The 25,241-nt window shown below is 40.2% G+C and overlaps 1 protein-coding gene across 1 annotated transcript; it reads left to right on the top strand.

Annotated features, from left to right (window-relative positions):
- The first annotated feature begins 128 nt into the window (after nt 1-128).
- Nucleotides 129-22,467, top strand: cdc14ab (cell division cycle 14Ab). Its single transcript, XM_084723869.1, has 16 exons — nt 129-348; nt 2,716-2,806; nt 4,216-4,291; nt 6,556-6,648; nt 8,698-8,777; nt 11,087-11,153; nt 11,911-11,973; nt 13,059-13,146; nt 14,772-15,002; nt 15,663-15,801; nt 17,868-18,054; nt 18,153-18,253; nt 19,022-19,069; nt 19,276-19,404; nt 19,681-20,035; nt 21,709-22,467. Exons 1-16 carry the CDS (start codon nt 243-245, stop codon nt 21,736-21,738), a joined length of 1,884 nt encoding a protein of 627 aa, XP_084579995.1. The 5' UTR covers nt 129-242; the 3' UTR covers nt 21,739-22,467.
- The last annotated feature ends 2,774 nt before the right edge of the window (nt 22,468-25,241 follow it).

Raw genomic sequence — 25,241 nt, 5'->3', positions numbered from 1 at the left:
CCCGGAGAAAAGACGGAAAAACAAAGAGTAGAGCCGGTAGAAAAGATTCTTCTGAGAGCGGAGACCAGCCGCAGGGACTGATGGGAAACTGAGGAGAAAGTTTATAAACTTTATAAACTAGCAGTCTATTCTGCTAGCTCTGTTGCTAGCCCGCTAGCAGCTAACCTGTTAGCTGTTAGCAGTTGAAAAAGTTTGTGAGGCTAACTGCTGGAGGTGACAGAGGCCAGGAATTAGACGGACCCATGACGGTAGAGGGAGTCCGACACTCCCCGATCCTGTCCGCCCTGTTCGGCATGAACTCCGAGGAGTCCGCCGGGGAGCTGCTGGGAGCGGTGCAGTTCATTAAAGGTACATTACACCGTTTATTTCAAAGGTGCATTAAAAATAGCAGTACACCGTTTATTTTTAAAGATACATTACACTGTTTATTTTAAAGGTGCATTAAAGGTACATTACACCATTTATGATAGGCACATTACAATGTTTATTATACAGTTTATTAGAGGTAATATGTACATAATGTAAATATTTACAAAGATGTGTAATGGAGGCAGGAGATTTTACAGTTTGATGATAACCTTTATTGTCTATAATGATATCAGAGCACTGAAAGTTTTACTGGAATTTTTAAAAATATTTACAAATAATTATAAATAAAAAAATCCAAATACACAAAATATGTGTATATTAAACTGAAATTAAGGAAAAACATCAACTGTACATCATTTGAGGGGTGCTTGGATAGCTCAGTTGATGGAGGCTGAGAGTCCTCTGCAGCCGTCCACGGCCCTTTGCTGCGTGTCATTCCCCCAATCTCTCCATTTCCTGTCATGTCTTCAGCTGTCATGTCATTAAAGGCATAAATGCCCCAAAATATATATATATATATATAAAAATACATCATTTGCTCCATTTAAAGCCAACAAATAAAAACAATCTGTGTTATGTTTAGTTTAAAATAAAATGTTTTCATATCAGACAACATACACGCTGATATTGATCGATATCGCTGTGAATCTGTGGCTCCACTATAAAGACCTGCATATTAAACTCACATAATCAAATATTAGATGACAGATCCCGTTAAATGTGAGACACTGGACCTTTAAAGGTAGAAAATACAGAGTTTAATAATCAGTCTGTTAAATATATTAAACACTTTATTAAAGGTAAAACTATATAAAGTATATTAAAGTATTAAATGGTTTATTAATGGTGAAAACAAAGTTTTCAAGCTGTAACATTGGTCAATAAATTAATTATTTGATAAAAAATAATATTTATTTCTAATGTTGAAAATATTGCATTTGATTAAAAGTTTGAAGAAACAGAATGTATTTAAGGTTAAAATATATTAAAGTTACAGATGTAATAAAAGTGAAGCATTTATCTAAAACTCAGGATGTTTGAGTTGTCAGTAAATGTCACTTAAAGTTCAACTTTATTTATTTTGGTTTTTAGTGCAAAGAGGTTAATGATAGAGTCAGTAGGATTTGTCTGAGCTGTTCCTGAACGCATCAGGATGTCAAATACCAACGTTTAGTGTTGGTGAAACGTCCCGAGCAGCAAAATAATGAGATAAATAAAGAAATCCAGTCAGTGAGCTGCAGAGTCTCTGCAGATGCACACAGCAGGGCACAGACAGCTGGAGACACAGACAGCAGCTCACAGACTGTAGGACACAGACAGCAGGGCACAGACAGCAGCTCACTGACAGCAGCTCACTGACAGCAGCTCACAGACTGTAGGACACAGACAGCAGGAGACACAGGCAACAGCACACAGACAGCTGGAGACACAGACAGCAGCTCACTGACAGCAGGACACTGACAGCTGAAGACACAGACAGCAGCTCACAGACAGCAGCTCACTGACAGCAGCTCACTGACAGCAGGACACAGACAGCAGCTCACAGACTGTAGGACACAGACAGCTGGAGACACAGACAGCAGCTCACAGACTGTAGGACACAGACAGCTGGAGACACACGCCCCTCAGCAGCCTCACCTGTCTGTCTTTCTGTCAGCTGATCGACAGGTTAATGGGTATTGAACAAACACACACACAGAAAATGTAGTGTCTGATGTTGTTTTACACTGTTATCTGCAACACTGCTGTTTGTTGTTAACATTTTTTCAGTTTTTTCATAAATTGCTGCTTCATTGTCTCCTGAAAACAAAATGATCCAAAATTCTGTCCGTCAGCAGTTAAATCAGTTACTTCAATATGTTCAGAATAATTTGGAAACAAACCGTATTTAATTATTTAATGATCTGTAGTCTTTATAGATGGTAAACTGAATGTCTTTGAGTTGAGGACAAAACAAGACATTTGAGGACGTCATCTTGGACTTTGAGCAACATTTTTTGACATTTTATGAACCAAATAAACTAATTGATTAGTGGAAAACTTATTGCCAGATTGATCACTAAGCAGGTGGAGCAGACGGACGTAGATCTGTGCGCTCCACCTGTTTTCACGTTTGGACCTATTTTTCACTAACAAGACTGTGACTGAATTAAATGATCAATGAATGGTTTTCTATTGATAAATAATTGCTTAATCGGGAAAATAATCAATTAATTGATGTTGAAAATAATGAGGAGTTGCAGCCCTGACATCTTTAAATGTAAGAACAGAATGATCACACAGCAGAACTGATCACTTTTTTTATGTGTGTGTGTGTGTGTGTGTGTGTCTCTATCTGTCTGACAGAACGTCTGTACTTCGCCACGTTACGCAGTAAACCTAAAAGCACCACCAACACACACTACTTCTGCACCGACGACGAGTTCCTCTATGAGAAGTAAGTCTGACAAACTCAGTGAAATCATGCTGTGTGTGTGTGTGTGTGTGTGTGTGTGTGTGTGTGTGTGTGTGTGTGTGTGTGTGTGTGTGTGTGTGTTTTATTTCCACAGCAACATGTTCCACGTTCTCTGACAGCGTTACGTACACCCTTAGAAATAAAGCTACTAACTAGAATCATGTTGGGTTCTTCAGCTTGTCCCCACAGGAGAACCAGGTTTAGGTTCTTGTTAGAATTTTTTTTTCTAAAAGTTGGAACCCTTTAAAGAGAGTTACAGAGAACCACAGCCCTTCAGGAAGAACCCTTTTAGAAGTGTAGCCTATGGAGCATATAAGGGTCTGCATGTTTCACATGTTTATTTGATAGCAGATTGATTGAATTTTACATGATCGATCAGATTCTTAATGACCGATCAATCGATCATGAAACTCTTCTGAGGTTCAGGACAAAAGTCTGAGGGTTAGATTTATGGAAGACAGAGGGGGAGACAGAGAGGGAGACAGAGAGGGAGACAGAGAGAGAGAGACAGAGAGAGAGACAGAGGGAGAGACAGAGAGACAGACAGAGAGAGACAGAGAGGGAGAGACAGAGAGGGAGACAGAGGGAGAGACAGAGGGAGAGACAGAGAGAGACAGAGGGGGAGACAGAGGGAGAGACAGAGGGAGACAGAGGGAGAGACAGAGAGGGAGAGACAGGGGGAGACAGAGAGACAGAGAGAGAGACAGAGGGGGAGACAGAGGGAGAGACAGAGAGGGAGAGACAGGGGGAGACAGAGAGGGAGAGACAGAGAGAGAGACAGAGGGAGAGACAGAGGGAGACAGAGGGAGAGACAGAGGGAGAGACAGAGAGGGAGAGACAGGGGGAGACAGAGAGAGAGACAGAGAGAGAGACAGAGGGAGAGACAGAGGGAGAGACAGAGGGGGAGACAGAGAGAGAGACAGAGAGGGAGAGACAGGGGGAGACAGAGAGAGAGACAGAGGGAGAGACAGAGAGGGACAGGAGGAAGGACGGACGACTGTTCCACTCAGTCATTGTCATGTGACCCAGCCATCATAACCTGTGATGTTTCCTAGAAAGTCAGTCTGAACCTGCCTGTGAAAAACAGTAGATTTAAAGAGTAAAGTTGTTTTTGTTCGATCACTCCAACCAAACTCCATTCATAAAATCAGTCATTTCAGTTCACAGAGCAGTTGTTGGCCTCCATGTGTCGTGTGTTTGTGGTATTTGTACCTCAGTGTGTTAAACGTGTTCACATGTGTGATAAGGAGAAAATATTTGTGGAATTTAAGTTGAGACTTTCACTCTCTGCTCCTCATCATCACTTTCCCTCTTCAGCCCTCAGTGACCTGAGCAGCTAACAGTGTGTCCTCTGTGTGTGTGTGTGTGTGTGTGTGTGTGTTTATGTCCAGTTTCTATGCAGACTTTGGTCCTCTGAATCTGGCCATGTTGTACCGATACTGCTGCAAACTCAACAAGAAGCTCAAGGTGAGTTTCTGCTGCAGCTGACTCTCCCCCAACAGGAATGTCCAGAATGCAACACACACATGTCACACACACACACATGTCACACACACACACACACACACACACACACACACACACACACACGTCACACACACACACACATATATCATTCTGTCACACTGAACAGGGAGGTGAAAGAAGGCAGCGAGGATATCTGGGGACAAATTTAGTGACTAAAAATGATTAACTGATCAATTGATCCTGTCACAATCTTGTCAATTAAAAAATAGATCCAGACATTTGAAAACAGGTGGAGCCTCCACTTGTTTTCAAATGTCTGGATCTATTTTTCAGTTAGTGATCAATTTGGCAATATTTTTTTCCAATAATCAACAACATTTCTCTCACGTGACTTCATCAAATAGTTTTGATTAACAGGCTGTGATTCACATTTACAACCATGAGCCTCTGATTCAAAACAAAACAACACGATGATGATGATGATGATGATGTCAGTATCAACACGTGGCTGCGTCTGTATTTTCTTAAATATTCGTCCAATGAGGATGTCCCTCACATCTCAATGTGTCACAGGAGATTTTATTTGAAAACCTCAAATAAACAAAAGGTGAAAGGAGAAATTCGGCAAATTTAAGATTTTAAAATGTGAATATTTTTTTACTGAGGAGAAGAAAAAAATGAGAGCTGCCAAAATGCACTGATTTAGTTTCATTTAAGTAGCAGGCTGTATTGTTTTCATGATGAGAAGAAATAAGTGTTAGAAGACAACCTGTTAACTCAGCCTAAATAAATATATTTATCATTTATGGCACATTTAAAATGTGTATGATTTCAATAAAATGTGTCAAGATAATATAAGGTGATGCAGAGATGTTTATTTGAACACAAATTAATTCTTCCCAGGATTTATTGTTTGGTCCTAAATCAGGTCACAATGATTTGTCAGTTTTAGAAAGTCCACAGGAAAAACACTGTAATATCCGACTGGACTTGAAGGAGTCGCCGTCCGATTGGCTGTCCCTGACATTAACCTCTGACACACTGAAGCTGTCTGACACGTCGTCACGTCTCTATAAACCATAAGGCTGTCCTGCTGTCTCTCCTCGTCTCTATGAAGCGTCCCCTCAGTGTTTTGTTTATTTTTTGTTGCCATGGTGACCACATTCCTCTGGATGTCTGTTGTCACTCGTCATGGCGACCAGCCGACCGGACGGTCTGGATTCATTCACACCCTGTTATCAGCCCTGTTCAGACGCTCATACTGAACCTCACCTGCAGGCAGAAAAACACCTGAGACACAAAACAGAACATGTGACTGCAGCTGCAACCATTAATCCATCAATCAATTAATCAATTAATCACCAACGATTTTCATTATTTATTAATCGCTCATTTTTTTAAAGCAAAAACTTCTCTGATTTCTGCTATTTTTAAATGGACAAGATTGTGACAGGATCAATAAAGCAATTAATGACGAAAATGATCGCCTGATTAATGAAAAATAAAGTGAACGTGCTGAAGTTCATGTGAAGCTCACACACATCAAGTTAAAGTCTTTTACTTTGAAATTCCCTCCTGCTGTTTCCTGTCTGAACTGTGAGGAGGGATTCTTTTTACAGTGTGGTGGTGGATCATCACACACACCAACGAGTCTTTACATGAAGGTGTGATCAACTACAAATATCTGAACACACGCACACACACACGCACACACACACGCACGCACGCACGCACGCACACACGCAGGCACACACACGCACGCACACACGCACACACACACACACACACACACACACACACGCACACACAGGTCAGTGTGAGAATCTAATGTTTAATTAATAATTAATTAATTAATTAGTCTGTAAAATGTCTTTAATGTGTTAATAATTAATACATTTTTACTGTGATTTTCTCCTGAAGTGTTTTTAACTGATGTCGTTTTACCTACAGTTTTAACTTTGATTTGACTTTATTCTTGCTTTTATTGTTTTAAATGTGTTTAATTTTCTGATTTTATACTCTGTACTTTGTGTTGTATTTTCTACATGAATTGTTGTCTATAAATAAAGTTATTATTATTATAACTATTATATTAAAGCACATGAGGAGGCTGTCGGTGAAAAGTGATCAATGATTTTTGTCACTTATTAAAATAATTGCTTAATCTTGTGCTGATTGATTGTTCACACTGATGTTCTGATCGTCTCAGCTCCGCCTGCAGTCATGTCACCTCCTCTTCTTCTTCTTCTTCTCTTCCTCTGCAGTCATTCACTCTGACCAGGAAGAGGATCGTTCACTACACCAGCTTCGACCAGAGGAAGAGGTCCAACGCCGCTGTGCTGATTGGAGGATACGCTGTGAGTCATCACCACCATCTCTTCCTGTTTCAGCAGCATGCCTGCAGGCCTCCTATAGGTCAGAACAGATTAGGATACTTCCTGTTTACAGCCTCCAAAAGTTCCTAAATGATGGGAACTGTAGTTCAAATCTGTGAACATGATTGTTTCACTTGAAGAACAAGAACAGGAACATCATAAACTGTTTGAGTTTGTTACAGACTCTCTTTAATATGTTTATTAATAAATTGTTTTGTTTTATAGAAATGTTAAAGAAGAATTAAACCATAACTTCTGTTGCCTTCCTGTGCTCTGAATGCTACTGAACTGTGAGACACAAGTATAAAAGAAGAAGAAGAAGAATATTTAAGTATAAATACATTTTGAAAGTACCAATATAAAGTATAGAAATACAAGAGACATAAATAAAGGAGACATAAGACAAAGAACATAAATAAGTAACCGAGGAAAATTCTGTACAACCTGCAATATAAAGTATCCAAAAAAACAAACAAATATTACTATAAATGATGTCCAATATATGATAAGAGCAGCACGTACGTGTGCGATTAGCTGATTAAATGTTGTTACCTTCACTTCTCATAACCAGAAATATTAGTTGTTTAAAGTAATTATTTATATTTTATCACTGCATAATAGTGCTGCACTTTTTTTTGGAACTTTTTATTTTAATTGTCCTTTTTTGCAAAACAAAACGTTCCCTGACATACAAATTATTAAAAGAAAGGGTTAAAAAAACAAAAGAAAGAAAGAAAATCACATAGACAGTAAATGTAAAGATATAATTAAATAAATTCAATACAAAAAGCAGAAACATCTGAGGGCCACGCAAATAATTAAAAAAAAAAATCATGATCTCAAATCAGACATCTGTGTGATCTCATTTCTAAATGATGACGATGCGTTCACTTCTGTTAGAACACACAAACCACAATAAAACAAAGGTTACACAGTGCATCACCATTTTATATGTTAAATAATATTTAAACGAATAGCTTTGATTAAGTGTCATAAAGTAAGAGAGGAAAGAGATTCTGATGTCTGTGTCGTGTTTAAAGACGGCAAACATCAGATGTGTTTTTGAACCTGTGGCTCCTGAGCCTCATGCAGCTCTTCACCCTCCCTGTGACTGTAGCAAACAAACTGAACAGGAATTAATCATTGTTTTTATTCATTATTATTTAATTCTTTGTCATTGTTATAGACCCAAAGTTATTCTGATTCTGTAGTCGGCATCATAGTGATGTCATAATAATAATAATAATAATAATAATAATATAAAAAGAAATGGTACATGTGTGTGTAGAAGTTCAGACAGCAGATATCACGTACAGGATCCTGCTTCGTCTGAACCGACTGTTGTTTGTCTGTGAAACCAGTCGATGAGTCTGAAATTAAACTTTGTGTTTTAGTCCTGATAAACATCAGTGTGTCTGTCACAGCAGAGTGAACACAGATCTCTGCAGGTAAAACACACACACACACACACTCTCTGTGTGCTGGTGTGTTTAGTGTGTGTTGAATATTTGATGGTGTTGAAACAGAAGTTGATTGTGTGTCAGAGCAGCTGTGATACAATCAGACTGAACCAGCTGTTTTTACTGTGGTTTGAATTTAACTAAACAACATTCTTCATATTTCTCCACTAATCAATTAGTTTGTTTGGTTCATAAAATGTCAGGAAATGATCAAAGTCAAAGAAGACGTCCTCAAATGTCTCGTTTCATGTTTTCTCAGATGATGTACACAGATGGCTGCTGCTAATGTAGCTTAGCATAAAGATGTGCTTATGACTCCCATGTGTTTACCTGTGTGCGTGTGTGTGTGTCACTGTGTGTATGCGTGTGTGTGTTTGTGTCACTTTGTGTGTGTGTGTGTGTGTGTGTGTGTGTGTCACTGTACATGTGTGTTTGTGTGTGTGTGTGTGTGTGTCACTGTGTGCGTGTGTGTGTGTGTGTGTGTGTGTGTGTGTGTGTGTGTCACTGTGCGTGTGTGTGTGTGTGTGTGTGTGTGTGTGTGTGTGTGTGTGTGTGTGTGTGTGTGTGTCAGGTGATCTACCTGAAGAAAACTCCAGAAGAAGCATACAGAGCTCTGATCTCTGGCTCCAACGCCTCCTACCTGCCCTTCAGGTGAGTCACTGCTGCTGTCATCTTCCTCCTCCTCCTCCTCCTCCTCCTCCTGTTCACACTAACAGACCACAGATGTAAAGTTTATCTGGAGTTAACACAACAGAAAAGATGAAGATGAATTGAACAATTCAAATATTGAAAGAACTTTTAGTCGACACCAAGCTGCTTTTAAACTTGTTTGTTACAGCGCCACCTTGAGGTCAGTGAGTTATGTTTGTTGTGTGAGTAGTGGGTGGAGTTCACAACCCACATGCTGATTTTGGTGAAATTTCTTCTCACAGTTTTTGTTGCTCAAACACTTTTATTGGAGAAAAAAGAATAAAGAAAGAAGGAAATAATAATGTGACGTGACACAGCAGGGGTCCTCAGTGAGTGTCACTGCTTGGACCCCTGAAAAGAGGAAATATAAAAAAAACAAAAACATATAGAACCATATAAACAACATAAACAATCAACAGACATAACAAATTTACATAATTAGACAAACAACTATACTGATATTGTAAAGTTGCACAACAAGTTTGTGACTCTTGTTTGTTCACTTTGTGATGTAGTCTGTGTTTGAGTTCATGAAATCACAATTTTAAACTCCAGTACAACACTATAAACAATCAATACCTCTATTGATTAAGGATGAGCATGTCATGCCAAAATGCTGTTTGATATTCACTGGGCTCAAACCTGTGGGACCAGACATGCTAACAACACAGGTTAACAGGATAAACTACAGAAGAAACACTAAAACTACACAAAACACAAAAAACTCAGAGCCTTCAGTTTGACGTCTGATCGCAGCAGCTGGTTTGGACTGATACCAGCAGGAGCTCGTAGCCTGTCGCATCACGTTATTACCAGGCATCGGTAAAATAAAGCAAACAAACAAGAGACAATAGATTTTAAAAGAGAAAACAATCGTCACGTGAACTATTTTTTTTTTTTTTTATAATGTAATGATTATTTAAAAATCATGACCCATCACTATTATTGTCATTATTATTGTCTGAAGTCTGTTTTATCTGCTGCAGGATGATAGAGCCTCAACTGATCACTCTGATCAATACACCTGTCAATCAGAGCTCCACAGTTTGGTTAAAGCAAAAAGATTTATTGAGATCACTTTGACTGGAACTGATTAGTAGAAATGATCAGTTTTGCATCACAGTTTTCATGTTCAATGTAAAACAACAAGTCATGATGATGATGTGACATTTATTATATTTATTATATAAATGATGTTTATTGAAGTCTGAACCAAACAAACATGTTTTCTTTCATCTAGAGAACAAAGTTTTTTTTATGTCAGAACGTCTCTGCAGCTCAACAGAACCTCACAATAATCATTCAATAACAATTAATTGTGCAGCTCGACTGTGGATCAACTGAAAATATATTTAAAGTATCAATACTTTTGACAAGTTTAGAGTCGTTAACTGAAAACTGGAGGAGTGAAGTTCGTCTGGAGCTTCAGTTTGTTGTTTCATCAGTGTGTGTGTGTGTGTGTCACTGTGTGTGTGTGTGTGTGTGTCACTGTGTGTGTGTGTGTCAGTGTGTGTGTGTGTCACTGTGTGTGTGTGTGTCAGTGTGTGTGTGTGTGTCACTGTGTGTGTGTGTGTCAGTGTGTGTGTGTGTGTCACTGTGTGTCACTGTGTGTGTGTGTCACTGTGTGTGTGTGGAGGATAAAGACCCTGTTGTTGTCTTTCTCTCTGGTTATATAACAGCAGTGTGTGTGTGTGTGTGTGTGTGTGTGTGTGTGTGTGTGTGTGTGTGTGTGTGTGTGTTGAATGGAGTTCTCTGAGCTCTGCAGGCTGCTGATGGATTAAACATGAGGAGGCTCCGCCCACTGAGTCACACACACAGCAGTGAGGCGTTCACTGACCATCTGAGACTTTCAATGACCTGAATATTTACCTGCTGCAGCTCTTTAGTTATTTAAAGATGAACCTCAGTGTGTGACTCCAGGTGTTTCCAGGTGTTTCCAGGTGTTTTTCTGCACGTCTAAAATATCAAATGTCAGAAAATGGTGAAAATTAATTAATGAATCCTGTCACAATCTTTTCAATTGAAAAATGGGTCCAAACACCTGTTAGACCTATTTTTCAACGAGGGATCAATCTGGCAATAATTTTTCCGATAATCAATTAGCTGGTTGGACCTCAGCAGACAGGAGAATTCATACTTGATGATCAATAATGATTAATAATGACACTGCAGCAGCTCAGCTCAAGATGGGTTGATCTGATCATTACAGTTGATCAGAGGGCGTGTCTCTGATGATGCAGGTATTGATTATTGATCTCTTGTCTCTGCAGGGACGCGTCGTTCGGGAACTGCTCCTTCAACCTCACCGTGCTCGACTGCCTGCAAGGAATCAGGAAGGTGAGAGTCAAACGGCCCCGCTCTGATTAGCTGGACATGTGACATCATACAGGTGATGTCACAGTCTGTGGCCTCAGTGGGAGGAGCTTAATAAACTGAATTGTGCATGTGACTGAGACGATTCATTATGATTCATCTTAGAAGTTTTAAATAACTAATGATTGGGTGTGAATCTTTACATTTTGAATCTATTAATGTTGTATTTGAAGGGTTTATTAACTACATTAATACTGAAACTTTCACGTCACATGAAATGAGTGAAATATTTGATAAAAACGCCGTGTTTTGTTTGTAAAATGATTGTGGTTCAGCAGAGACGTGCTGACCTCCATGTCAGATTCTACACACTGAAGAAAACATCTTTCAACTAATGAATATTTTCATTATGATCGTTTTTCATTATCTGTCATTCATTCAGTTATTACTGTGCTCCATAAAATGACTGAAAATGTTAACTGCACGTACGTACGCCCCATTAGTGGAGAAAATGATCGACAGAATAATCAATAATGAAAATAATCACAACAGGAAAGAAAATGTAGGTCAGTAGGTCAAGGTTGACTTATTACTTATTACTCAACCACTGATTATTATCAATCAACTATAGATGGATAATGAAGAAAAATAGTTTGCAGTTGTGTGTTTGTGGACCTGCAGGGTGTCAAACACTAAAACTGTAAACTGTCTTTCAGCTCGTCACAGTTTGTCAGAGTGACTTTGAGCTTCTTGTCCTCAGTGTGATTCGTTTGTGTTTCAGGCTCTGCAGCACGGCTTCTTCGACTTTGAGAACTTCGACGTGGACGAGTACGAACACTACGAGGTAAAAACCAGCAGCAGTGTGAACTTACCTGCACAGAGTCTGTCCTCCTCCTCCTCCTCCTGAACACTGCAGAGCTGCAGATGCATCAATTATTTATGGAGAAGAAGAAAAAGCTTTTGACGAGTCAGAAGGTCGTCTCAGCTGTTCAGGAGGATTTACTTTCAGCGTCCTCCTGGACCCACAGTCTGTCAGAAATTCTGTCATCGGTCTGTTTTATGGGAGTTTCTCTTTAGTTTGTGGAAGATCTGCAGGTCAGAGGGTCTCACTCTCTCTACATGTCATTTGTGATACTGAGCTGTTTAAATAAAGTTTGACTTTATGAGGAGACGTGACAACAGGACAAACAGAAAAGGTCTGACAGAAGTAAAAGTTTCAATCAAATCAGCTGATTAGGCAACACAAGCAGAAAAGACAGAAGACAATATGAGATAATTAATCCAGAATCCAAACAGATTAATCAAAGTTAATCAGTCTCAAATTAATCAGTTAGTAGTTTGATCCATAAAATTTCAGAAGATGGTGAAATATTGATTCTGTCACAATCTTATCAATTAAAAATAGGATTCCGATTTCAGTTATTGGAAGGTAAATAACAGCTGAACAGATCAAACTCCTGCTCACTGTCCACATTATAGACGTCTCTTCACTCCACCTGTTTTCACACGTTTGGACCTATTTTTCAACTAGTGATCAATCTGGTGATCATTTTCCCACTAATCAATCAGTTGTTTGGTTCAGAAAATGTCTCTCAAAGTCCAAGATGACGTCCTCAAATGTCTCGTTTTGTCCACAACCCAAAGATCTTCAGTTTACTGTCAGAGAGGAAAGAAACCAGAAAATATTCACATTTAAGAAACTGAAATCAGAGAATCTGGACTGTTTAAATTAATCAATCATCAAAATAGTTGGAAGATAATTTAATAATAAATTAATAATTGATTCTTCAGTGTTTACTGACTGAGACCTTGACTGTCTGTTCACTGTGGTTTAAAGACCGTCTGTTCTGTGTTTCTGAGAATTGAACCTGTGTGTTTTGTTTGTTTGTTTGTTTGTTTGTTTGTTTGTTTGTTTGTTTGTTTTTTCAGCGGGTGGAGAACGGAGATCTGAACTGGATCGTCCCGGGGAAATTTCTGGCCTTCAGTGGACCTCATCCTAAAACTAAAATAGAGAACGGTGAGTCCACAGAGAGACGACGTCAGTCTGTCTGCTGTCGGCGGGGGGTGGGGGGGCGGAGTCTGACAGCTTGATTCACCAGGCATGGCTGCGTCCCATTACGGCTGCACCACGTCACCCAGAGCTGATCGCAGCCTTTCTACACAGTGCTCGGGTTTTTGGCAGCTTCCTACGAACAGCTTGAGGGTCTTTAAAGCGATAATTCACCTAAAAATGAAATGTCGCTCAGTATCTCCTCACCTCTGTGCTGATGTGAGGATGGGTGGGTTTGGGTCGACCAAGCGGCGCGACGCGAGATGTACGAGATGTACGAGATATACGAGATGTACGAGATGTCGATAGCTTGACTTCTGTGTTTACATGCTGCCTGGAAGAGACTCAGCCAACAGAGAGAGATCTGCTCAGAAACACTGACTTGTTAGACGCACAGCTGATTTCACAAACTTTCAACAAAGAAGAAAATGTCCGAGGACTTCGACATAGAAGAGGAACATCATTTCTTTGCTGCAGTGGCGCCGCCTGGTCGAGAGCCTGTGACCCGCTTCAAACATGGTGGAAATGACGTCTTTTTGGGTCAAATTTTAATGTTGTGGCTTACGGACACTTGGATCACAGCAGTGTTTCTCAGCCCTGGTCCTCAGGGACCCCTGTGATGATCGGCTCGTCACTGAAGCCTGACAACAACCTCATCATCTGAATCAGGTGTGTTCAGGGTCCCTGAGGACCAGGACTGGGAAACACTTGGATCACAGCACACGAGCAGCATGGAGACATTTTGTGTGTGTGTGTGTGTGTGTGTGTGTGTGTGTGTGTGTGTGTGTGTGTGTGTGTGTGTGTGTTCTTTTTTCACTTTTTCAAACTGGTCACTGTTCACTTCAGTTCTTCTGGATTTGGCTGCAGTTCAGTTTTCCGCTGAAGCTCCAGGAGAATTTTATGAACTGGAGATCTTCATCATCCTCACATCAGAACAGGGGGAGGAGACACTGAGGGACATTTATTTTTGGGTGAACTGTCACTTTAAGAACGGCTTCATGGGAAACATTTTGGGAGAGCGGTCTGTCCTCAGTGGGGACTTTGTTATTTGACGAGGACAGCAGGGAATATTTTTTGATACTTGGAGATAAAGTCAACATAGAAGACATCATCAGAGCTGCCAGAAGAATATCACAAGAACTTCGGTCTTTAGAGAACAAACAAGGGTTCGTATTAAGATACAAGACAACACAAACGTTCAGAACCGTCTGAACTGTGTGCAGATTTAAAAACGATCATAGAAATGTTTGAGTTGCTGTAAGATAAAAAAGAAATCTTTGTAAGTGTACATTGGATTCAGCTCTGCTTCAAATACACTCTCAGTCTGTATTTGATGGATGGTGTGTCTGTTAGCACAGAGCAGATGGAGCGAGCAGGAAGTCAGACACAGAAAAAAACAAACAAAACAATGTAAATAACAAATAAACAGAGAAAACAAACAAAACAATGTCTGTCATTTTTCTAAAACTACCTGAATCACCGACACAGAAACTGAAGATGTGATTTGCCCTCCACTGTGTGTCTCTGTGTGTCAGACTGTTGTTGTTGTTGTTGTTTACCACCTGTGGTTGTTGCTCCGCCCCCCCCTCCAGGTTACCCTCTCCACGCCCCTGAGGCGTACTTCCCGTACTTCAGGAAACACAACGTGACGGTGGTGATCCGTCTGAACAAGAAGATCTATGACTCCAAACGCTTCAGTGACGCCGGCTTCGACCACTATGACCTCTTCTTCTTAGACGGCAGCACGCCAAGTGACATCATCACACGCCGCTTCCTGCACATCTGTGAGAGCACGGACGGAGCTGTGGCCGTCCACTGCAAAGGTGAGGACGTCTCAGGAGCTCGTCTCAGAGAGTCCAGCAGGAGGCAGTCTGACACACATCAATCAATCATTTAATCAATTAATTAATTAATCCTGTCACGTCCAAACATGTGGAGGACACATCTGTGTCCATTTTTCAACAACTGACCTATTGACCTATTTTTCCTTTAACAATAATTTGCATTATTGATTAATCTATTGATCATTTTTTAAATTAAGATATTAAAGTGTTTCTGATCACAAACACAAAACAGGAGGTTTGCTCTGTGACACTGACCCTGTCTGTCTCTCTGTCTCTCTGTCTGTCTCTGTCTCTCTGTCTGTCTGTCTGTCTGTTTGTCTGTCTGTCTGTCTGTCTCTCTGTCTGTCTGTCTCTCTCTCTGTCTGTCTCTCTGTCTGTCTGTCTGTCTGTCTTTTTCTGTCTCTGTCTGTCTCTGTCTGTCTGTGTGTCTCTCTGTCTGTCTGTCTTTTTCTGTCTCTGTCTGTCTCTGTCTGTCTGTGTGTCTCTCTGTCTGTCTGTCTCTGTCTCTCTGTCTCTGTCTCTCTGTCTGTCTGTCTTTTTCTGTCTCTGTCTCTCTGTCTGTCTCTGTCTGTCTGTCTGTCTGTCTGTCTGTCTGTCTGTCTCTCTGTCTGTGTGTCTGTCTGTCTGTCTGTCCATCAGCTGGTCTGGGCAGGACGGGCACTCTGATTGGCTGTTACCTGATGAAACATTACCGCTTCACAGCAGGTGAGGCCATCGCCTGGATCAGGATCTGCAGACCGGGCTCTGTGATTGGACCACAGCAGAACTTCCTGGAGGAGTGAGTCACATGAAAAAAAAACTTAAATAATGTAAATAAATATAAGTGAGTCACTGATCATCATTCAGCAGGAAGCTTCAGGTCAGATGTATAAAATGTTTGAGCTTCATCATCATCATCACCTTTTTTATTGGTACTTTTTAATATTTTATTGTGACGCAACATTTAATATTATTATTTTTAAAAAAGTAAAAGTTCTTAAAATGCAGACTGATTTTCCTTTGATATTATGGCTGTGAAGCTGGCTTTAAATTTTACTCTTCACACGTCTTAAAAAGTTTGAAATATAACTGGTAGAACCCTTGAGGAACCCTGTGAAAGAACCAGCATGGCTTGTTTTTCCTTCAAGCTGTTACATATGAAATATAATATCATATGATGTGTTCTGGTCCTTAAAATGTCACAGATTCAGTTCAGTGAGACAGAAAACAAACAGAACATTTGATGATCCATGTTTAGGTTCTTAGATTCTCAAACAGTTTTGTTTCAGTCTGTTTTGTCGGAGTCACATCAGCTGTAAAAACACAAACAGAAAAACAGCCAGAACGTTATTGTTTAAGTTTCTGAAACAGAAATAAAAACTAAATAAAAAAGCAGTAAACATTAGTTGATAAATGACTTCAGTGATGTCTGCAGATTAATTCATGATCAGCTGGTTCACTGTTTCAGCTCCTATCAGCTGAGTGAGAGAGTGAGAGAGTGAGAGAGTGAGTGAGAGAGTGAGAGAGTGAGAGAGTGAGAGAGTGAAAGAGCTTCGAGTGGAGAAAAAAAAATCAGTTTAAATTCAGTTCAGTTCTCTTTGACCCACTGACTCTGTTCTTCACCTCCTCATTATCAAGTTCAGCTCAGATTATCACACACCACTGACAGAACCACCGCCTCACTGTGTGTGTGTGTGTGTCACTGTGTGTGTGTGTGTGTGTCACTGTGTGTGTGTGTGTGTGTCACTGTGTGTGTGTGTGTGTGTGTGTCACTGTGTGTGTGTGTGTGTGTGTGTGTGTGTGTGTGTCACTGTGTGTGTGTGTGTGTGTGTGTGTGTGTGTGTGTGTGTCACTGTGTGTGTGTGTGTGTGTGTGTGTGTGTGTGTGTCACTGTGTGTGTGTGTGTGTGTGTGTGTGTGTGTGTGTGTCACTGTGTGTGATATACCACAGAGCTCCTGCTTCTTATCTCTCTCTCTGTGTGTCTCAGTAGTTTCCATACAGTTTGCTGTTTCCATGCTGTGTGTGTGTGTGTGTGTGTGTGTGTGTGTGTGTGTGTGTGTGTGTGTGTGCCTGCAGGGACTCAGATCAGTTTCACAGTCTGACTCTGACTCTGATATAATAGATAGACGTTTGAATTCATCTGTTGAATGAAGCAGTTTACTTTAGAGCTGCACAATTAATTACAACTTTTATCAGAACAACAATATGAATTTCTGCAAATTTCACATCTCAGGAGGTTTAGTATTTGTTTGGTCCAAACATGTGTCATGTCATCCATCACACACAGTCCAGCACACAGTCATCCATCCGTTGCACCCTGAGTAAAAACTACCATTTAGAAACATTATGGCTGTTTGCAGCACACAGCAAAAACAGAAAACTCTATTCTATATTTACTGCAAGTCTGCTGCAGCTGCAACGTGCTGCAGTCACATCAGGTGTGAAAACACAACCTGTTGCGGTTCTGATGAGCATGTTTTGGTTGATGCTGTGTAGCAGATGTATGATATGTGATGTACACAGTGTAAAATATGATACACAGGATGAACAAAAGCACACATGAGATGAACACGAGTGAAAGGAATCATCGAAGTGCAGGGATCGATAAGTGGAATCAAAAATTTAGTTTCTTAATGATTCCTTAAGATTCATAATTTTGGAAGCAGCCAACCTTACCAACAGTTACTGATTGATCGATTATCAGAAGTCAGTTTCATTGAAAAGCTTGATTCGTCTTCTGCTGTGTTTTCTGTCACACTGAACTGACTCTGTTTGAGTTTTGGACAACAGGAAGTTCCTGCTGCTGATTTGTAGTTCACTTCCTGTCTGTCTATCAGAGTCATGTGAATGTGTGTGTGTTTACAGGAAGCAGTCAGAGATGTGGTTGCTAGGTGACAGCCAGCGTTCTCAGAAGACCAAGCTGGAGGAGAGGACGGTGTCTCACCTCATCACCAGTATGGACGACCTCAACTTAAACTCCGCCCACAACTCCACAAACTCCACCCACAACAGCAACATGACCAGATCCCCGAGCAGCGACCGCCTGACCGAGGTCACATACACACAACATACACACTGTAATACACACAATATACACACTGATATGCACCCACACAGTGTACCTGATGGTGTGTTTGTTTTCTCCTCCAGAGTGAGACGGTGGACAGCGGACCAGGTCTGACTCAGGGAGACAAACTGAGAGCCTTAAAGAGCCGACGTCCCCCCCGCCCCGCCACCACCGGAGCTCTCAGGTACATCAGGTGTGTTGATGGAGGCTGCAGGTGTGATGATGCAGGTGTGATGATGGAGGCTGCTGCAGGTGTGATGATGGAGGTGTGATGATGGAGGCTGCTGCAGGTGTGATGATGGAGGCTGCAGGTGTGATGATGGAGGCTGCTGCAGGTGTGATGATGGAGGCTGCAGGTGTGTTGATGGAGGCTGCTGCAGGTGTGATGATGCAGGTGTGATGATGGAGGCTGCTGCAGGTGTGATGATGCAGGTGTGATGATGGAGGCTGCTGCAGGTGTGATGATGCAGGTGTGATGATGGAGGCTGCAGGTGTGATGATGCAGGTATGATGATGGAGGCTGCTGCAGGTATGATGATGGAGGCTGCTGCAGGTGTGATGATGGAGGTGTGATGATGGAGGCTGCTGCAGGTGTGATGATGCAGGTGTGATGATGGAGGCTGCAGGTGTGATGATGCAGGTGTGATGATGGAGGCTGCAGGTGTGATGATGGAGGCTGCAGCAGGTGTGATGATGCAGGTGTGATGATGCAGGTGTGATGATGGAGGCTGCAGGTGTGATGATGGAGGCTGCTGCAGGTGTGATGATGCAGGTGTGATGATGGAGGCTGCAGGCGTGATGATGGAGGCTGCAGGTGTGATGATGCAGGTGTGATGATGCAGGTGTGATGATGGAGGCTGCAGGTGTGATGATGGAGGCTGCAGCAGGTGTGATGATGCAGGTGTGATGATGCAGGTGTGATGTAGAGACTAACTGTCATGTTTTGTTTCAGAGTGGAGGAGATGAAGATACACAGCAGGTCGTCCTCACAACCTCTCAGGTAACTCTGACTCACACTTCCTGTTTTTAATCTTTGACCAGTGTCATTAAATGTGATGATATCACTGATTTATAATAAATAATGAAAATAAAAGAGTTGTTTCTCAAATCAGCACTCAACAACTCGTTTATCACCTATAAGTTGCTTGACTAATGATAAGCTGTAATCATTATATGTATTGATTTGATATGTGTCACTGTGGTCAGATTATCGATGGGTGTCGGTCAGGGCCCTTCCTCCCCCCTCAAGTCCTCCAAGTTCCCAGCATCCTCTGCTTCTGCTGCAGCCAAGAGGATCGGAAGAAGTCCATCCTCATCAGCGTCCAACATGAGGAGGTCGGTTTCAGATTGTTTTAACCTGACTTGATCCTGGTTCAAACCAGGTTTAAGCTAATTTTGGAGTCAGGTTTAAGTCTGGTTTACCTGTGTTTATCCTGCAGTTGCCCACCTCTGTCACTCAAGTGAACGTCGGGTTTAAACCTGAGTTAAACTGATCTGTTAGGGTTAAACCTGGTTCAGACTGTTTTGAAGTCAGGCTTAAACCTATTTTAAACTGATAAGAAGTCAGGTTTAAACCTGGTTTAAGCCTGGTTTACCTGTGTTTATCCTCAGCTCGCGGTTGGCCAGCTCTCTCACTGATCTGTACGCTGCAGACGTGGACGAGGACAAAAATGCTCCGTACTCCTCTCTTCCTCCTTCTTCCTCCTCTGTCTCTCTCAGCCCCTCCCCCTCCCCTCTGGCCCCGCCCTCTCTGTGTCGGTATGGTAACGGGTCTCGCGGCGTGCAGCACGAGGTCAACAACAACGGTGGTGTGTATGGGGGCTCTGTGGCGCCCCCTGCAGGGAAAAGCTCAGGTTTTGTGGTCAGCAACCGGCCAGGACCTCAGGACTTCAACCTGTACAGGGGCCCCGGGCCCTACAGCGCTCTGAAGGGCCCGTCAGGACGCTACCTGAGCCGCTCCATACCTGTAAGTCCTCTGACACAGCAGCAGCTCAGCCACGCCCCTCTCTGCTGATTGGTTCTGTCTGTTCTTACATTATTAACCACACCTGAGTTCTTCTCTAATATTAACATTCATACTTTAATATTTACTGGAGCTCCTCCTGTTCTGCACAGACCACCCATTTAGTCAATATGTGATCAATAAATGAATCAATCAGTGAATACATAAACCCTGAAATATAGACAGTAAAAATAAAAATGCATGTAAATGTATAGAAATGAGTCAATAGTTCAATACATAAATTAGTTTTCTGTTTGAAAAATGTTTTATTTATTTACATTTGTTTTATGCAAATGAAGGGGGCGTGGTTATATCTCTGATTCAGCAGTTAGTGTTTCCTGATTGGGTGGAATTAATGACATTATTATTTTTAAAAAGTCCACTGAAACTAATACATCTGGAATGAAAGTTCCTTGAAATAAATCAAATAGTCCTAAATAAAACGTTTTTTTAATTGATTTATTTAAATATTAACTTGTTTATTTATATTTACATGCATTAATATATTTATTTCCTCATTTATTCAGTTCACGATTTATTTCATTGATTAGATTTTGACTAAACTTCCACACTTCTTTTTTCCGTTTGTGTCTCTGTGCTAAATATGAAGCTACAGTTAGCAGCCGTTAGCTTAGCTTAGCATAAAGACTGGGAATAGAGGGAACAGTTAGCCTGGTTCTGTGACATGATGACTCAGTCTGTTCAGATGACTTCCTGTTTGTTTTTTTGGATCAGTTTCGACTCGTCATGTCTGACACTCTCACTTCAGTCCTCCAACGTTCTTCTTCTCTGCTGTTTGTGAACTTGAACAGGTCACATGACTCTTCATTCTGTTTGTCGCGTTAACTAAAGTTTGTAAGTGGACTGACTGACCGTCTGACCGCCTGCATGTCCACATGTTGTAAACTGGGACGTGACAGATGTGACTTCTGTGAACTTCACTAACATGAAGCTGCTGCTGAGTTTAAACAAACAGAATTCTCCTTAATCGCTTCTCTGGTCCTCGAAGCTTCGCCAGCGATTATTCGTCTTTGTTTTTTTTTTAAGGGTCATGGCGCCTCTTCCTCCTGTCGTCCTGCTGGTCTGTGTCCAGCTCAGAGTGTCCCTGTCTCCGTCTGTCAGAGACGATCTCAGTCTGAGCGAGGACACAGCAGACCATCGTCCTCTGAGGACAGAAGATCAGACGCCGATTCACTCGTCAGGCGAGCCGTTTGTGCCCTGAGTTTTACCTGTCAGGCTGTGTCCTGATTTACTGAGCAAACATTAATTATTACATGATTAAAATAAAATACACCTGAGAGAAATGTTAATATTAAACCAGAACAAAACATGAAAGACTGGAACACTTTGGACACGAGGAAATTCTTGCGCTCTAAACCTGAAAAGGTCAGAAGAACTAAAAGAAAATTGATCCAGTCAGTTCATGAAGTGAAAAGTTTGAGGGTTTTCACAGATTAAATCAAAAAGTGAACCTTAAACTAACTCAGTATGAGTTACCGGGTACCGTCAACACCTGAGAACCGAAAAGAGTCCAACCGAGGCGTATGTGTCGGTTCTACAGATCAGACAGAGGAACAAACAGACGTCAGCAGAACCCAGAGAACCCGTCTGACTCATTCTTGTTCTTGTTCTTTCAGTCTCTTCAGTCTGAGTACATCCAGTACTAGAACTACAGACCTGAGCTGAGGACACATTACCCACAATCCCTCTCTCCTGTGTGGGACCGTCATGAAGCAGCAGGACTGAACGCTGCTCTGTTCATACTGTATGTAAATGAGATGTATGTAAATATGATGTCATGTTCTCGCGTGTGATTGGCTGAAACAGAAACAGAGGATTTATTTAGATAAAGATTTTATATTTCTTATTGTCACAGAAGAAATATTTTTGTTTTATTTTTGTTTTTTTGATAAACTGAAGGATCAGCTGATGGCGACTCTGTCGTCATGGTTACAGTATTTACTTCCTGTTTCTGATCAGTGAACCAGCAGATTGTGTCGATGTGATTGATCACTCTAATAATCAGCAATAATCATGATTAACAATAATAACAGAAGAAGAAGGGACAAACTCAGGGTGTGTGTGTGTGTGTGTGTGTGTGTGTGTGTGTGTGTGTATGGAGGGGGTGGGGCCAGCAGCAGGCGACGCCCACTCAGCCTTACAAAAGCGTTTGATTGGTTGGCTCGTTGGTCCAAAGTGTCATGAGTCGATCGTTGTTTGGTAATGAACCAGCTGAAGATTAATCGTTTGTAATTAATCATTAATCACTTGTTTGAACGCTTGTCAATATTTTAACCAATCAGCTGATTACAAACACAAACAACTGAACGTGACGTTAATTTGAAGGATCCAGATATTTATGTTTTATCAGAAAAATAAACTTCAGTAATAATAAATACTTACTGAGCTCTTCATGTTTACAGGATTAAAAGATATTGATTATTGCTTCAGTATCGGACATCAGAACATCAGTGATCAGTCTGAAATTTGTTTTAAAGGGACTTTGAATGCAACACTATGGAGGCCTCGGCGATACATCTGCGAAACCTGTCACAATAATCACGTTTTATATTGGCCGATATTGATAGTTATTGATCATGTAGGCTGTGACATTTTGAGCTGCGACTGACGATTGTTTTCATTGATTATTTTCTTGAGTCATCAGTTAATAGGTGTTTGTTTTAAATTTGTTTTTAATTGGCTGTGTTTCAACTAGTCATCAATATGGCAATAATTTTTTCAATAATCAATTAGTTGTTTGGTCCATAAAATATCTGAAAATATGGAAAATCGATTAATCGATTAGATCCAAACGTGATGAGCACACAGACGCACGCTGACAGTATTACAGAGAAAAATTTGATTTAGATTTTTCTGATCAATAATCATCAGAAGTGGATAACAGAGCAGCTTCTGGCAAATCTAAAATCTATCACGATATCTAGTCTCATATTCTGATACGATCAATACAGATTTATCGCAAAGGCCTGTATTTACATCACGTTGTGTTTAAGAGCCAAGGAAACTGTAGCTTTCATGACAGGAAGTGTGAGGTCACATGATCAGAAACATTATGAGATCAATAAACATTTAGTCTCAGTTGATGTTGTGTTCACTGACCAGTGGTAAAAATGACGACTGTCCGTCTTTAATGAGCAGCCAGTTAACAAAGATTAAAAGAAAAAATCTTAATAAACCCTAAAAAACAGAAGATTCTTCTGAATTTACACATTAATGTCTAAAATATTTAAAGTTTTCTTAAAGTGTTTAAGGGATAAAGATAAGATCATTTTATTTAACCAAAAACATCCCATAAAAACATCTGTTAACCTTCACAGCTGCACAGGTTTGTCTTTATTATTTACACATTCAAGGGTTCAACCACAAGTTAACCTAAATTAATAAATTCTAATAATTCTAATAATTATTTGACTGTTTTTATGAGTTTAAGAGTCTCTGAAGGGTTAAAAAAAACTCAGTATACCAAATAATAAAAGCCATTCCTGAACTTTTACTGTAACTGAAGAATTAAAGCTTTTTAAAGTATAAATGAAGTTATCAATAAGTTCATTAATCAGACCGTCAGTTATCAGACAGATGTGACAGATGTGTATAAACGATGAGTTCAGGGAACATGAAGGTTAAAAAGTGAAGATTTACACAAACTGCTCCTTTAAATTTGATCATGTGACGTCTGCTGATTCAGAAATATTTAAATGTTTGACAGCTGATTGGCTGCTGACTGTTTGTTAAATCTCTGATTGGTTGAAAAAAACGTGAAGGTTGATGTCCAATCAGAAATCAGTCTGAAAAAATGTTTAATGTTCCAGTTTTTTTTTTTTTTTCTACCTCTGACCGACTTCAGGACTGTTTCTGCTCCTGTTCCTCGCTCTGAAAGAAGTGACAGAACCGTTCTGTTATACACGTGTTATATACACGTCATATACATGTTATAGAGGAAACGACACAGACTTATTCAAAATAAAAGGGACCAACACAGAAAAGTGAAACGTGAGACTCTGTGGTGCCTTCAAAGACATTAAATTCCTGTTTTTCTCCTGTTTGATTTATTTTCAGTCTCCATGTAAAAACACAGCAGCAGCAGAGGGCTTTTATTTTGAAATGATGAAGATGTTTAACTGATGAAGACGAACCGAACGTCCTGATTCTGTATTTTTGTCACGTTGATGTATTTTATGAAGAGAAAAGTTAGAAAATAACTTTTAGATTTCTTGTTATTTTGTTTCTGTGAACTGACAGCAGAGTTTCTGTCTGAGCAATAACACAAAATAAAATAATTATTCTTCTGACCACATTTCCTGTTTGTCTGTTTTCATATCTGTCAGAGACATTACTGCTGAGTAATCGAGTACATTTACTCAAATACTTTTACTGTTTTTTAATTTGATGTTCTTAAATTTGACTCTGCAAAAAACATCTGAAGAGTTTATAAAATCTGAAAAAAAAAAGTTTTCACCTCTGATTTTCTGCTTTTCTTTCTTTGATTTTCTTTGATTAAATTGACTTAAGAATTTTTACAAACCATTCAATCGATTGATTAATGGAGAAATTAATCAGCAGATTAATCCATAATTAAAATAATTATTAGTTAATAACAGCAGTAAAAATCTGTTTTTATATTAAAAGACTCACAGAGAACAAAAGCTGCAACCATTAATCAATTATTGAATTAATCAACTATTTTGGTTATTGATCAATCATTTAGGGTTTTGTGTTTTTTTTTAATTAAAACAAAAGTTCAAAGTCAGAAAATGATGAAAAATTAATCCTGTCATAATCTGTGAATCTAAATGTGAAACCAGGTGGAGCTTCATCTATTTTTCAACTAGTGATCAATCTGACAATAGTTTTTCCACTAATCAATTGATTGTTTGGTCCATAATATGTCAGAAAATATTAAAAATCACTTAATTGATCCGAGCTTGTCAATCGGCGTGCGTTCCACCTGGTTGGACGTATTTTTCAGTTGACAAGATTGTGACAGGATCAATTGATTTTCATTATTTTCTGACATTTTATGGACCAAATTTCTAAACAATCAATCAAGAAAGCAATCAACAGATCAATCGATGATTAAATTAATGTTAATCAGTCCTGATGAGTACTTTAAAGAACACGTTCCTGAACACGTTCCTCTGGTTGCAGCTGC

Source organism: Lutjanus erythropterus, chromosome 7, assembly GCF_056507025.1.
Source record: "Lutjanus erythropterus isolate fLutEry1 chromosome 7, fLutEry1.hap2, whole genome shotgun sequence".
Classification (NCBI taxonomy): Eukaryota; Metazoa; Chordata; class Actinopteri; order Lutjaniformes; family Lutjanidae; genus Lutjanus; species Lutjanus erythropterus.
This window is presented reverse-complemented; position numbering and strand designations above follow the sequence as displayed.

Excerpts from the sequence above, each read along its gene's own strand:
- cdc14ab (XM_084723869.1), top strand. The coding sequence starts at position 243 with ATGACGGTAGAGGGAGTCCGACACTCCCCGATCCTGTCCGCCCTGTTC. Across the intron at positions 13,147-14,771 it reads TAAAACTAAAATAGAGAACG|GTTACCCTCTCCACGCCCCT; the intron begins GTGAGTCCACAG and ends CCCCCCCTCCAG. Across the intron at positions 15,802-17,867 it reads CAGCAGAACTTCCTGGAGGA|GAAGCAGTCAGAGATGTGGT; the intron begins GTGAGTCACATG and ends GTGTGTTTACAG.